Here is a 12,379-nt window from a genome sequence, read left to right as displayed (position 1 = left end):
CCTCCACTCAATGACAGATATATCTAATTAGCTACTTCATCTGTAAAAAGACTGAGATGTTACTTGTCTAAATTGATTATGACACCATACTAAAGAGCCTATAACATAGATATTGTAAAAAATGAAGTGGCCCTGCCAGTCCATAAGGTTTTTTGATGGGACTGGCTATAGTCATACATTGTAAAATTTATCACCACTGACGGTACCAGGACATCCGAATCGCCGTTGTTAGTGTGCATAGCGCGCCACTCTGGTGAAAAACTGGTCCAGAATACCCTAAAATTCTTCAAAAAAATTGCTTCCTGGGTATATTCCAATTAAGACTATTTAGAGCCAATAAATTCCAATAAAGATTTTGGCAGCGGTCCGAAAATTGTGGTAATAGATAAAGTATTATCTCCTGAGAACATCATCAAATTTACTTATTGGCCAGTAGTAAGTATGCACAAGAAAATGATACCATTAAATGCTATAATATATGTATGATAACAAGAGACAGTTGGACGTACAAGAAAGTTGGCACTTGGTAACTAGATCAAGTATGTAGCTAGCAAGACACAAGAGCCGCTTAATTCACCTTCCACTTTTTGGAACTCGAGCCTCTGACAGTTTGATCATCTGCTGGGCATTTTGCTGTAGCCATTCAATTGTTACGGTCCTTGATTGTAATCAGCTCACGAGGTGAAAGAGGTTTTCAAACATGCTGAGAATGAACAGAGCCATCATCTATTATTTCAGGTGTGCTGGATTGAGAATGAGCAGGAGGAGTAGGCCCAGAAATTGTCAAATGATGCAGAGGAATGTTTTCCTTCGTCAATTGCAGGGAAATGACAGCTTCGTGTGTGGGTTTGTGCATGGCTCCAACACCAGGCGCACGAAGAACTAGCTTTATCTTCTTGAGACACACCACCTGTTTCCATCCAGGGTCACTCCTTGGTGCATTGTCCGTCAATACAGAGGTGATCTTCTTCGATGGTGGGTTGATCTTTGGCGTACCAACTGTCAATGCAAGTTTGTCCTTTGACATATTGTCTGCTTTAAGAATACCAACCGTCTTTGCTATCACAGGTTTCATTGCAGTCCTACCTTGCTTCAAAGTGAGCCGCTTCTTCAAAATTCTGTGTCTTTTGGAAGACCCTTTCCCTTTGGTTGATACTTCCAAGAGAATATTGGAAGCAGATGATCTGGTCAAGAAATCGTTGACTGGATTCCAGGGATCGCAATGTGTCTGAGCGAGAGCATTAGGATTTTGCGCCAGTGATGCTGCTAAGAGAGCAGGTCCTGCGAGGTTGGACACCATGGGATCAGAGATTGGTTCAGACAATATAGCAGGATTGGACATGTAGTCGCTTGTGGGAATTTCTCTACTAGGCTCAGTTATGGATGCGGCTTGGGGATCTGATACAGGTTTTGTACTGGAAGGAGGCAGGTCATTGTCCATTCCACATTTGCAGAATGGTCGATGCCCTGTTAACACATGTAGTATCAATTGTGGCTAGCATCGAGTCCGAAATGGAGACAGGGGCAAATGTTGTAGATGGCAAAGAATCAGCTCGCGAATCTGGTGAGATCATCCTGGTGACTGGGTTTGAGTCTAGAACGGAGGTGAGGGTGGATGGTGTACATGGCAAAGAACCCGATAGCGGATTTGACAAGGTGGTCCCAGTTGAGTCCAGAAGGGAGACAAGAGTAGATGCTGTAGATGGCAAGGAAGTGGCATTCAACGAGGTGATCGCAGCCAAAGTCATCTGTGAAGTGGTCAATCTGACAGAAAACAGATTGACCGCAGCCAATGACTTTGGGACCTGTGGTAGATTATTTATAGAATTGGTGACCATATTGGAGCTGGAGAAATTCGATGGCTGTTTGAGGAAGGTCGGGAGGAATGGGAAATCGCCACACTGCTCATCGGGAAAGGCTGAGAGGTGTGAGCAATCAAACTGCTCCTTGGGAGTAGGGACTTCAGGAAGAGGGGAGCCAGTGTTTGCGGGATGTTCACAGTTGGTCTCAGGATTGAAAGCACCATTGTTCCACAAATGAGCCCAATCCTCATTAGAAAATCCTTCGGCATTGCGCAAAGCGGCATCTGAGAGTTCCTGAAATTCAAGGTCTGTCATATTTAACAAGATACTGTGTTTTGGGTCAAAGGTTTCAATCGGCTCTGGTTGAGGCAGAAGACTTTGGGGGAAAGTGGATAGAAAAGATTCTGTAGGCTGGGTGGAAAACCCAAACACCGTTGACGTTGCAGATGAAACTGGCAGTGGCGAAGTAGCCCAAGCTTCAATACTCTCAGACAATGTGCAGGCATCAGACAACAATATTGGACCTGGCGGAGGTTGAGGGAGAAGCGCAGAATTGACCACATCCAATGATGTCACAGCCAAAATACTGACTACTGTGGAAGAACCCGCAGAGGGATTTACCTCAGACAAAGCAGCAGTTGGAGCACCAGCATTTATAACTGGAGGAGGACTCACAGTTGACAAGCCTGACACTGCCAGTACTGCATCCGCGGCAGAAGGCGATGCTGAAAAAGCAGGTACAGCTGGCAAACTGGGTGAGTCGGACTCGACTGATGCTGGACAAGGAGATACAACTGTCAATGAATCTGCTGGTGCCACAGAGGACAGCGTAACCGGTGACACGCCTAAATTTTGGCTAGACGTCTATGCGGTGAATTGTGACATTTTCACATATAGATTTGTATCGAGAGGACTGTAATTGAGACCCAGATTGACAGTCAAAGTCAATACTGAATCAGTCTAATAAGTTGAAGGGACCATATACCCATACTACCACAAGTTGGTTAGTTTACCCATCCCCGATACTACCTTCGGATAGCAGTCTACCTGTTTGTCAAGCAGGATTATACCAGACTTGGACTACATCCGAAGGATGACCATTCACGTATGACATACCAAGGGTATTCTTATTGGACCTTACACTGGCAGGAGTTTGGAAGAACTTACTCAAGTGACCATGAGCCGAGGAATGACTCAACATAGAACTCAGGAATTATCAAATACTCCTTCTAGAACGAGATCATGCATCAACCTAAAAGACTGCGGTTTAGTCTAATAGACCAATCAGGTTGCATGGTTGAGGAAAATGACTAGAAGAACGATTGAAGTACTGCGAGGCTCCGAAGACATATCAAATGAATGTCAAAGAGTCCTGATGTAGAAAATATTGAAGAATGCAATTAAATGAATGCTATGCGTAACTCCCTTGATAGAGTATAGGCACAATGGGTGTCTATTGAAAGAGAGAAGCAATTAGTTTAATCCAGATGAATCAGATTAATAGGATTAGAATTGAGGAGAGCTGATTTGCCTCCGGACAAGGTGACAAATGATCAAAGTAAGTGTTGAGCACCATTTGAGTCATTCTCCAAAACAATTAAATTAAATGAATATCGAAGTACCTACCTATGTTTGGAGGTATGCTTGAATCTTGGAACCATTATGAACCAAATAAGGACATGAAGATTCAAATTAAATGGTATCTGATCGATTGTAGAAGTTTCCTTGCAGTTCTGAATGTTTATTGTATTAAATTAATTGTACTGTGCGACTCTATGTTCTGTATGTATAAATAGCAATCCGATGTATCTGGAATACAAGTGATTTTGGGACGACATTGCAGTGCTAATCCGTAAAAAGGAAAGACACACTCCCGCCAGACTGAAACCTCTTCGCTAGCAGCCATTCGGGCCCAGCACTTGTGAGTATAGGAACATTGTGTTCTGCTCCTTGTGACTGCGAGAAGTATATCCAGTTGTTGGGTATTCTTCGAACTTAGGATCAGTTGTTGGTCTTAAGGGCAAATCACGCTGTGTGGTTGTGCCAGCACATAGTTCTAGCCCTCTGTAGGGGTCTGTGTGTTTCGGTTTTAATTTACTTTGATTCAAACCCCCAATTCTTGATATACCCAAATCAATACAATCAAAGCACAAATCGTGCTGAATCCACCTTAATCAAAGGAATATACCGAATCCTTAGAACAATTCAAATTGATTGATCGAAGCTTCTTACTTAGCTCTCAAAGCTTTGCGGAACCTTTGCCAACACTACCCCTTGCTATTAAATAAATTTAACAGCAGTGAACTCGCATATTGTGTATTAGATTGGTTGGTTGGAGTGCCCATTAGATTCCTTCCTTTCTCCTTCACACAAAAACGAGGCAAGCTCATTATCTGGAGCCCACTGCAAGGGGTGGTTTTGAAGCTATATTTAGCTTGATCAATTAAATTGAAAGTTTGTTTGGATTATATTCGATTATTTGGTAGAAGTGTTTATCTTTGTGTATCCATTTCTGTGAACTGTCAACATTAGTTCATCAGGAAAACCGCGTACTTCGAAGAATTCGGAGAAAGCAGGAGTATTGATACCGGAAGAATATCGTAAAGCAGGAGTTGTATTTGGGAAATCTACGTTCGGCACATCAGCTCGAACATCCCTATTAAATCCTATGAAAGAATCCAGTCGTCCATCCTCTTCTCAATTACCGACAGAAGAATTGTGTGGAAGTTCTGTTTCTAGAGGAACAGGATCATCTATATCTCGAGAAAGACTTACATCTTTACCAAGGAATTTGAAGAAATCTAATCTCGATCCAAAAAGGAAGAGAAAAGAAATTAATCTGATTGATATTGAAGAAGATATAATTGAATTGATTGCTCCAGAGTCAATTTCAACATCTTCTACATCGATTGAATCAACTAGATTGATAGATACGTTAAATCAGACTATCTCTCAAACAAATAATACAATTGAACCAGTCAAAATGACTACCAATAATTATGGAATGCCTGCGTTGTCAGCTGAAGCTAAGGCTGAGATTAACAAAGCCAGTGCAAAACTTCCAAGAAAGTATAAGACAGCACCGTTATTTGATATAACTGATCCAAGTCAAATGATACCATGGTTCGAAGCTACTAATTTGCCGTTTGCTGCAGATGTTCCGAAGACAGATAGGAACTATCTTCAAGCGTTGAAACCCAAAGTAGAAGACGAATTTAAGGATCTTCTGGAAATTAAATTAGAAAGTTTGATTCCAAGGGAATTGACAGAAGAACAACAGCAGATGGTTGTGTTGAATAAAGACCTCATGGAGGCAAACATGAAAGAAATTAGAGCTGTGAAGTCATTACAGTCGCACTTCAAAGAAGGAGCGGACATTATGACGCAGTTAACAGCAGTAATGGCACAGATGGCCAAAGAAAATGCTAAAGGAATGATTAATTCAATACCACCAAGTGGTCCCTTGAATCAATCTAATAGATTTAAAAGAAATACAACACCGAGAAGTTCAAATGGAACTCAGTGAGCATGTTTCTTGTGCAAGTCGACAGATCATTTTATGAATGAATGTCCACACTTGCTTGAATTTACGAAAAGAGGTTGGATGATGCCTGAAGGAGGTGACTCGAAGCGTTATAAATTAAGAGACAACGCTAGAATGCCTCGAGACAATCCAAATATACCTCGATACAAGAAAATTGAACAAATGGCAAAAGACTTGGGATGGGATCATGCTGAATCCTATTTTGCAAACATGGAAGATGACGAAGATGATAAAGTCATGGACCAGCAGATGAATCCTAATGTCAATCTAGCTGTTTGGATGACAAGAATAGAAGAATTATCAGATAGACTTGGGAATTTGGAAGCACACCAAGAAGATGATGTTCGTGTGTTCAACCAAGATAGTTCGAACGGAAAAAAATAAGTACTCCAATGAAGGAGCAGGATTGGTCCAAGAGAACTTTAAGATCCAATGCTGTAGCTCCGGAGGAAAGTGAGAAAGCAAAACGAAATCAATTTAATGATAATAAGAGAAGATTAGTATTTGATGGGGTACATATACATATACCCAAGAAACCAGGTTTAATACCAGGTAAATTGGTTGAAACGACCAATGGAAATCAGAACACAGTGAGATTTGAGGCTCCAAAGTCCATAGATTGGCCTTTGAAGAAGCCCTCAGTCATGATTGAAGACGTTGATGAATCTGATGATGAGGATACTATTAAATTAATTCCTTCGTCAAGACCAATGAATCAAATTAATAGCGAACATAGACCGTATGATCATGTTCAACCTAGGACGTATTGTCCTATTCAAATTAATACACCTACAGAGGTATCAAGAGACCAGATGAATCAAATTGATAGTCATGGATATACTCCAGCCTATAAAATTAGGAATGAAGTCTTGAGACCAGGTGTAGAAGAAGATATAGCAAAGAAGATATTTGATGCTAAAGTTGGTTTGACTACAGAAAAATTAGCAGCTTCATCACCTGCTATCATAAAGATTATTATACGCAATAGAAGAGTCCGTCCAAGGACTAAAACGAATAATTACGTATCAACTTTATCCGAAGATAGAGAAACTGAAATTTTGGATGATCCATCCAGTGTACAGATGATTGATACATGCATTAGAATTGAAGATCTTTGGCAGGATCAGGCAGATATGTTGGAAGTTCTGACTGAAAGTCGTAATGACATACCTGTGGGATCTATAGTGCAGAAAGATATTGTGGAAAGTTTTCTACGAAATCTGTCTATTGATGATGAACGAAGAAACATTGCCATAGTTGCTAATCAGAGCGTGGCATATGAAGATCATAATGATCATCCAGTGGTAGTAGCAAATCAATCCAATGGATTACGTGCTGTTACTCCTGAGATCAATAATAAAGATGAAGAGATTGAAAGTGTATTGGACCAAGGTTCACAAATTGTTGTGATAGACCAATTGATAGCTATAGGTCTAGGGATTACTTGGGATCCAGAATTCACGATCAGAATGCAAGATGCAAGTGGAAAATTAAATCAAACTCATTCAAGTCCTAGTACAGTATAGTAAAAAGTTACTAAGCCTACTCTCTTATGACCAATGATAGTTTTGCTACTGCAGAGCACCCTGGAGAGTCCATCACCACTTCCTTTGGGCAATTGTCCTAGAGGCCAGATTTTGACAGATCTCACTACAATAATCAGCAGAGTTCCAAGAATGGATCCAAATGTGCATTGCTAGGTGCATGAGAAATGATGTATATATCAAAGGAGTTGGTGTCAAGTCCATGCCTCAGTGCCCTGCTCTGCCGCTCGGTATTCCGGGATCTACCATTGATTGTAATCTCCTCCTTATTGTTCTTTCTTGCTACACATTCCCTTTCTACCTAGGCTCTCCCTTATTGTTTTATACTTTCTCTTATTGTCTTATTTCTACCCTGCAGGTACCCCACGTATAGCTCTGTCATGCCCTGACTACAACCAGGCCAGTCCCAGTAGCAACCACACGCCCCCACACCTCCTATCTCACCTACCTCATGGTCCTGGTACCTCCCCAAGGCAGTACAACCACCCCTTCCCGGATACCCTTCCCATTTCCAAATGCCCTGATGACTCCCCGACATGCGTAGCTCCCCTGACATGTGCATGAAACCCTCCTACCACCAAACCCATTAAGTATTAATCTCAATTACCTCCCTCATGTTCTCCAGATCCCCCAATGTCCCCTTGTTCACTTCCTGTAACTATTTAAGTAGTCTTGCAATGTTCTGAAGCCCCAGCTTGGTATGTTTTGAACACACACCCTTTTGCATAGGTCCAGTCCTTGACCCTTTGTACCTGCTAACCATACAGATTTCTCTCTGTTTCTCTATCTCTGTTTCTCTACTCTTATCTTTCTCTCTACAATCGTCTAAACGATTCAATACATGCTTTTACTTCACGTCTAAGCAACCTGAGTGAGTCTTTGAGCTCCCTTGACCAATACTAAAGCTCCCGAATGTCTACCGTTTTGGTGAGCCAACCTCCCCAAGTGCTCCATGAGCTCAGGGACCTTGATCTAGGTAATGTCGAAGCTATCCCCTACGTCAAACTACATGCTGCTTCTCCATTACTACCTCAAATACTGCCTGTACAATACTGTAGTTCCTCAGTTCAATTATCAACTTAGATTCTCCTCTCCAACTTAGTCTTCAGGCTCGTTGCCTTGAAGTACTCTCTACTCAATCCTCAGGACTTACAAGTCCTTTGGTTTGCTTCTCGTTGTTGGCAATACTGCCACTCCAACTTGGCTGCTCCTGGCTCTCTTTCTTCTCTACTCTCAATCTCCGGGGACTAGCGGCATAACGGTGGTGTTGTTAATAGCTTCACTACTGTCCCATTTGACTCTCTACCCTTACACACCTTGTGGCCTCTGGCATGGCTCCATGGTGTACATGATCTTAACAGTTGGTTGGATTGAGGGGATTTGAAAGATATTGCAGGACAGCCTAGCCTAATTGTCAAGGCAAATCAAGGTATTTGGTGGCCACTTTTAACTGAATGGTAACTCACAGTGGAATCCTGGTACAAAAATCATAATCAATAGAACTGAGACAGAGTCTCAACTCACAGCAGTATTTTATAATATCTCAAGTTGGTTATATCTCATTTGAGATTTAGAATCCCTGGACTTGGGAACTGAGTTGCCATTGGAACTCTTGAGGTGCTGTAAGACCTGGGTCAAAATAGGTCTTAGGGTAGGTTTTGGTATATGGAGGTTTATGTTGTAGCGTGCTAGGAGCAGGCTGGAGCTCGAAGGGAGCTACGAGAACCGCGACCGAGGACGGGAATGACCTAGTAGTGGCTGGAACGACGAGATGGTGACCCTTGAGGGGGTTCCTAGGAGGTCCAGGGAGGTCCCTAGGGCGTAGGGAGGTTATGGAAGAGTGCAGGACCGTACAATATTGCGTAGTAGGAGTTGTACTCGCTAGAACGTCAATATAGGATTGAGTAGGTCATATGTGTAAATGGGTCTTGAGGGTGTAGCTCCCGAGAAGGGATGTGCCAGGGAGGGCAGGTCCCTGGGGGCTAGGCTTGAGGATGGACGTCCTCGAGTGTGGGAGGTGGTAACGGAGAAGCAGTACGTAGTTCGACGTGAGGGGTAGCTTCGACGTTACCTAGATTGAGGTCCTGAAGCTTATAGAATAGCTAGGGAGCTCGAGGAGGTTTGGGGAAGTTAGCTCACCAAGGCGGTAGGCGTTGGGGAGCTTTAATATTGTTCGAGGGAGCTCGGGAACTCACTCGGATTGCTTAGACATGAAGTAAAAGCGTGTATTGGATCGTATAGACGATCACAGAGACGATAGACAAGAGTTGAGAGAAACAGAGGTAGTGAAACAGAGAGTAAAGAGAAATCCGTATGGTTAGCAGGTACAAAGGGACAGGGACTGGACCTATGCAAAAGGGTGTGTGTTCAAAATATACCAAGCTAGGGACATTTATGCTACAATGGTGCTTATATAGGCGAAAGGAGTTGACAAGGAACCATTATAGTAAACGAGCATTCAATGGGGATGGTGTGAAGTGCGGAACCCATGAGGCTAAATTGATAGGGGATTGTCCGGCGGCATACACGAGTCGCAGAGCTGTCGCTTCAGATGGAGGTTAGCATTGGTCGGAAGGTTGGCTAGGGTTCCGTCATGGGATGGGAGGTTATTTGGGAGGTGGGAAGGAGCTGATACGCGGTTCTGGGATATCTAGGAGGTAACGAGGGGAGCTTTTTAGGGACAGGGCATGACAGGTGCTCACACAACTGTGCTTCTAACTTGACCTTCAACTCTCAACCAATGACAATGGGAATTTAGTATGAAATTCATAATCACTGGAATAGAGTGTAAACATAGGTTAAACTACTACATAGTTAGTATGTGTGGCAATATTGTTAGTGTACTGTGAGCTCATCTCAGTTGGTGATAAAGCAACTGAGGGAGCTTGAATACAGCCACTTTGCGTGATTTAGTGTAACTGTACAGTTTATAGTCATAGTTAAATGGCATATACGTAACAAGTGTCAAGGTGTCAAAGCTGTTCTCTCAGTGTATGGAGTGGTCCCCAACATACAGATGGAGTTGCAGCATTGTCAAGGTCAGGCACTGGTCAGTTTTGCAGGTATACCATACTGGAGGGCACCTGTGAGCCCATCAGCACTTGGTTTAGGAGTTGGTGAATTGAGGGATCTGACAGATATTGAGGAGAGCATAGCCAGATTTTCAGAGGGATCAAGGTATTTGAATTTCCATTTTCAACTAATCATTGTAGCCAACAGTGGAAATTCAGGAACAGGTTACAAAAATGGATATAACTTCCATCACTGGCACTGTTATTTTGTCCTGGTTTGCTGGAGGGGATTGCTCCTTGCATAAATATAACTAGTACTGTGATGAGCACCTATTCCTGAGTACCTCCCATATCTTCCAAAAGCTCCACCACCCCTTTCCAGGCAGTGTGGTTGAGCTTATGCTAATGTAGAAGTGGAATTAATCCCGCCCCTGGAGCTGAGACAGAGTCTCAACTCACAACAGCATTTTACAGCAAGTCCTGTTGGGTTATATTTCATCTGAGATTTAGAATTCCTGGACCTGGGAACTGAGTTGCCATTGTGATTCTTGAAGTACTCACACAACTGCAGTTCCAACTTGACTGACCTGAACTGTTGTGATCCACACCTATAAAAGCAGGGCAAGTGGAGACTGAATAACACAATAATTCTTTTACCACATTCACCAATATTACACAGACACTAGGAGCTAGTTTGAACCTCCTGCATTATCTATCACTTTGGATTGACTTTCTGAATTTTTTGATTCTTGCCACAATGGATGATATTCTTCCTCAAATTGAATCTTGGTAAATAAATTTCATAATACCTATTGATAGTCTGTACTCATAATTATTTTCCACATCATTTGACTTTAATTCTTTCAAATAAGGTTGTTGAACAATTATGCACAGGCTGCTATTATCAGTAAGCAATCTTTCTCCTGTTCTAGCTATGCCTTTGATTACAATTGTTTCAGCACTATGTGTTGCAGACTATATTGAGACATGGCCCAGAGAATTTAGCTCAATATGGAAAAGAAAAACAACTGGAACTTCAGTACTGTTCCTAGTTAACAGATACACGTTGCTCTTGTCTGTTATGATTCAAGCAATATCTGCTTTTCCTGGAAATGGAACAGATGAACAGTAAGCTACGACTTTTCTAATACATGTTGTTCTGGTACTAATATAACAAAAGGTGCCAAGCATTAAATACGATATATTCAATTTTTACAGTTTTGTCCATAGTTGCAGCCAATGGTGTGTAGTCAATCTTACCTCAATGACCTCCACTCACCTGTTTAAGTTCTTTTTGCTTTGAGGGTTTATGCAATATACAGTAGAAATAACGTGATTTTTGGAATGGCTTCTGCATTCATCATTTCAAGATTTGCACTTGATATATGGGTAAGTGTCATTATCACTGAGCTATCAAGGATTAGCTGCTTGTATTTCATTGTCCAGTGACACATTTTGTGTATAGAGTAAGGTACTAGAAGTTGGTGCTTCAACAATTGATTCTCCATTTCAAAACCTCTTAAGGTGTGAGCTGATCATTAATAATATAGATCAATATAATCAGTAAGCACCAGTTTATCAGATCTTTGACAAATATTTGATTTTGCATCTTCTAGAAGTGTGAAATTACCATGGTTAAGCAATAACATTCTTATTGTTGATTTTTCTAGTAAAACTGGGTATTCCACTGTTGGCATTGGGATATGACACTTTCATCTTTGTTCTAACTGCTATGAAAACTGTTCAACATTCACTGGAAATGCAAAGACTCAAACATTCTAGTATTACACAAATAATCATCCGTGATGGTAAGTCTTGTATATATTGTTCTGAGAATGATGCTCAAGATTCCTAATAGGGACTTTGTATTTCCTGTATGTTCTATTCCATCATTTTAACTGAGCAATATATGTTCAAAAGACTGATATTGAGTATTTTAAGACTCATGCTTGTGGTGGCTATTATTCTTGTTATCTTCAGTGTGGTCAGTTTTTAACATTTTCTAGAAGTTCTTCAGTGCATTATATTTATAGAATCCCTCAAGGTATCATTAAAGTCGGGAAATCCTAATGTATGTCATTGTATCCGAAAAGGGTTCCGGATTATTGCAAACTATACTCTCCATTTACAACAGAATTTTGAGGAGTTTATTACACCATTCTTTGATATGTGAATCAATCTTTCATTGTTGACTATATTCTTTCTAATTTGTGTTCCAGATTGCCCAACCTTCTCATCAGCCGCCTGATGCTCAACTTGCGCACATATCCTGAACCTGGCAATACCACAATATCCCAAGGTCAACAGACCCATGTATCATCATTGAACTTTGCTTCCAACCAGATGTTGGGGAATATTGGTGCTCCATTTGATGGGGGATCTTTCAATGAGGAAGAAGAAGAAGAAGAAGAAGAAGAGAGAGTGGAAATAGAGGCTATTGGTGGGCAACATGACAGGTCTGGTGAGCCTGAAAGGTAA

The 12,379-nt window shown here is 41.5% G+C and overlaps 3 protein-coding genes across 3 annotated transcripts; 1 reads left to right on the top strand and 2 right to left on the bottom strand.

Moving 5' to 3' along the window:
• Positions 1 to 694: 694 nt before the first annotated feature.
• C8R40DRAFT_1175411 (uncharacterized protein) lies at positions 695 to 3,463 on the bottom strand (the record flags this gene model as incomplete). The annotated part of the gene is made up of 3 exons (XM_046232323.1): positions 695 to 1,398; positions 1,478 to 2,658; positions 3,429 to 3,463. The coding sequence occupies 3 exons, from the start codon at positions 3,461 to 3,463 to the stop codon at positions 695 to 697; spliced, it is 1,920 nt and encodes a 639-aa protein (XP_046081702.1).
• Positions 3,464 to 8,460: 4,997 nt separating this feature from the next.
• On the bottom strand, positions 8,461 to 9,102 carry C8R40DRAFT_1267964 (uncharacterized protein; the record flags this gene model as incomplete). The annotated part of the gene is made up of 4 exons (XM_046233978.1): positions 8,461 to 8,771; positions 8,962 to 8,992; positions 9,030 to 9,051; positions 9,086 to 9,102. 4 exons carry the CDS (start codon positions 9,100 to 9,102, stop codon positions 8,461 to 8,463), a joined length of 381 nt encoding a protein of 126 aa, XP_046081701.1.
• Positions 9,103 to 10,835: 1,733 nt separating this feature from the next.
• C8R40DRAFT_1056548 (uncharacterized protein) lies at positions 10,836 to 12,379 on the top strand (the record flags this gene model as incomplete). The annotated part of the gene is made up of 6 exons (XM_046225090.1): positions 10,836 to 11,029; positions 11,082 to 11,143; positions 11,190 to 11,341; positions 11,373 to 11,427; positions 11,572 to 11,713; positions 12,121 to 12,379. 6 exons carry the CDS (start codon positions 10,836 to 10,838, stop codon positions 12,377 to 12,379), a joined length of 864 nt encoding a protein of 287 aa, XP_046081700.1.

The sequence above is a fragment of the Lentinula edodes genome, assembly GCF_021015755.1.
Source record: "Lentinula edodes strain Le(Bin) 0899 ss11 chromosome Unknown C8R40scaffold_43, whole genome shotgun sequence".
In the NCBI taxonomy this organism is placed as follows: Eukaryota; Fungi; Basidiomycota; class Agaricomycetes; order Agaricales; family Omphalotaceae; genus Lentinula; species Lentinula edodes.
Note: the sequence above shows the minus strand (reverse complement) of the source record. Positions and strands in the feature narration are given on the sequence as shown.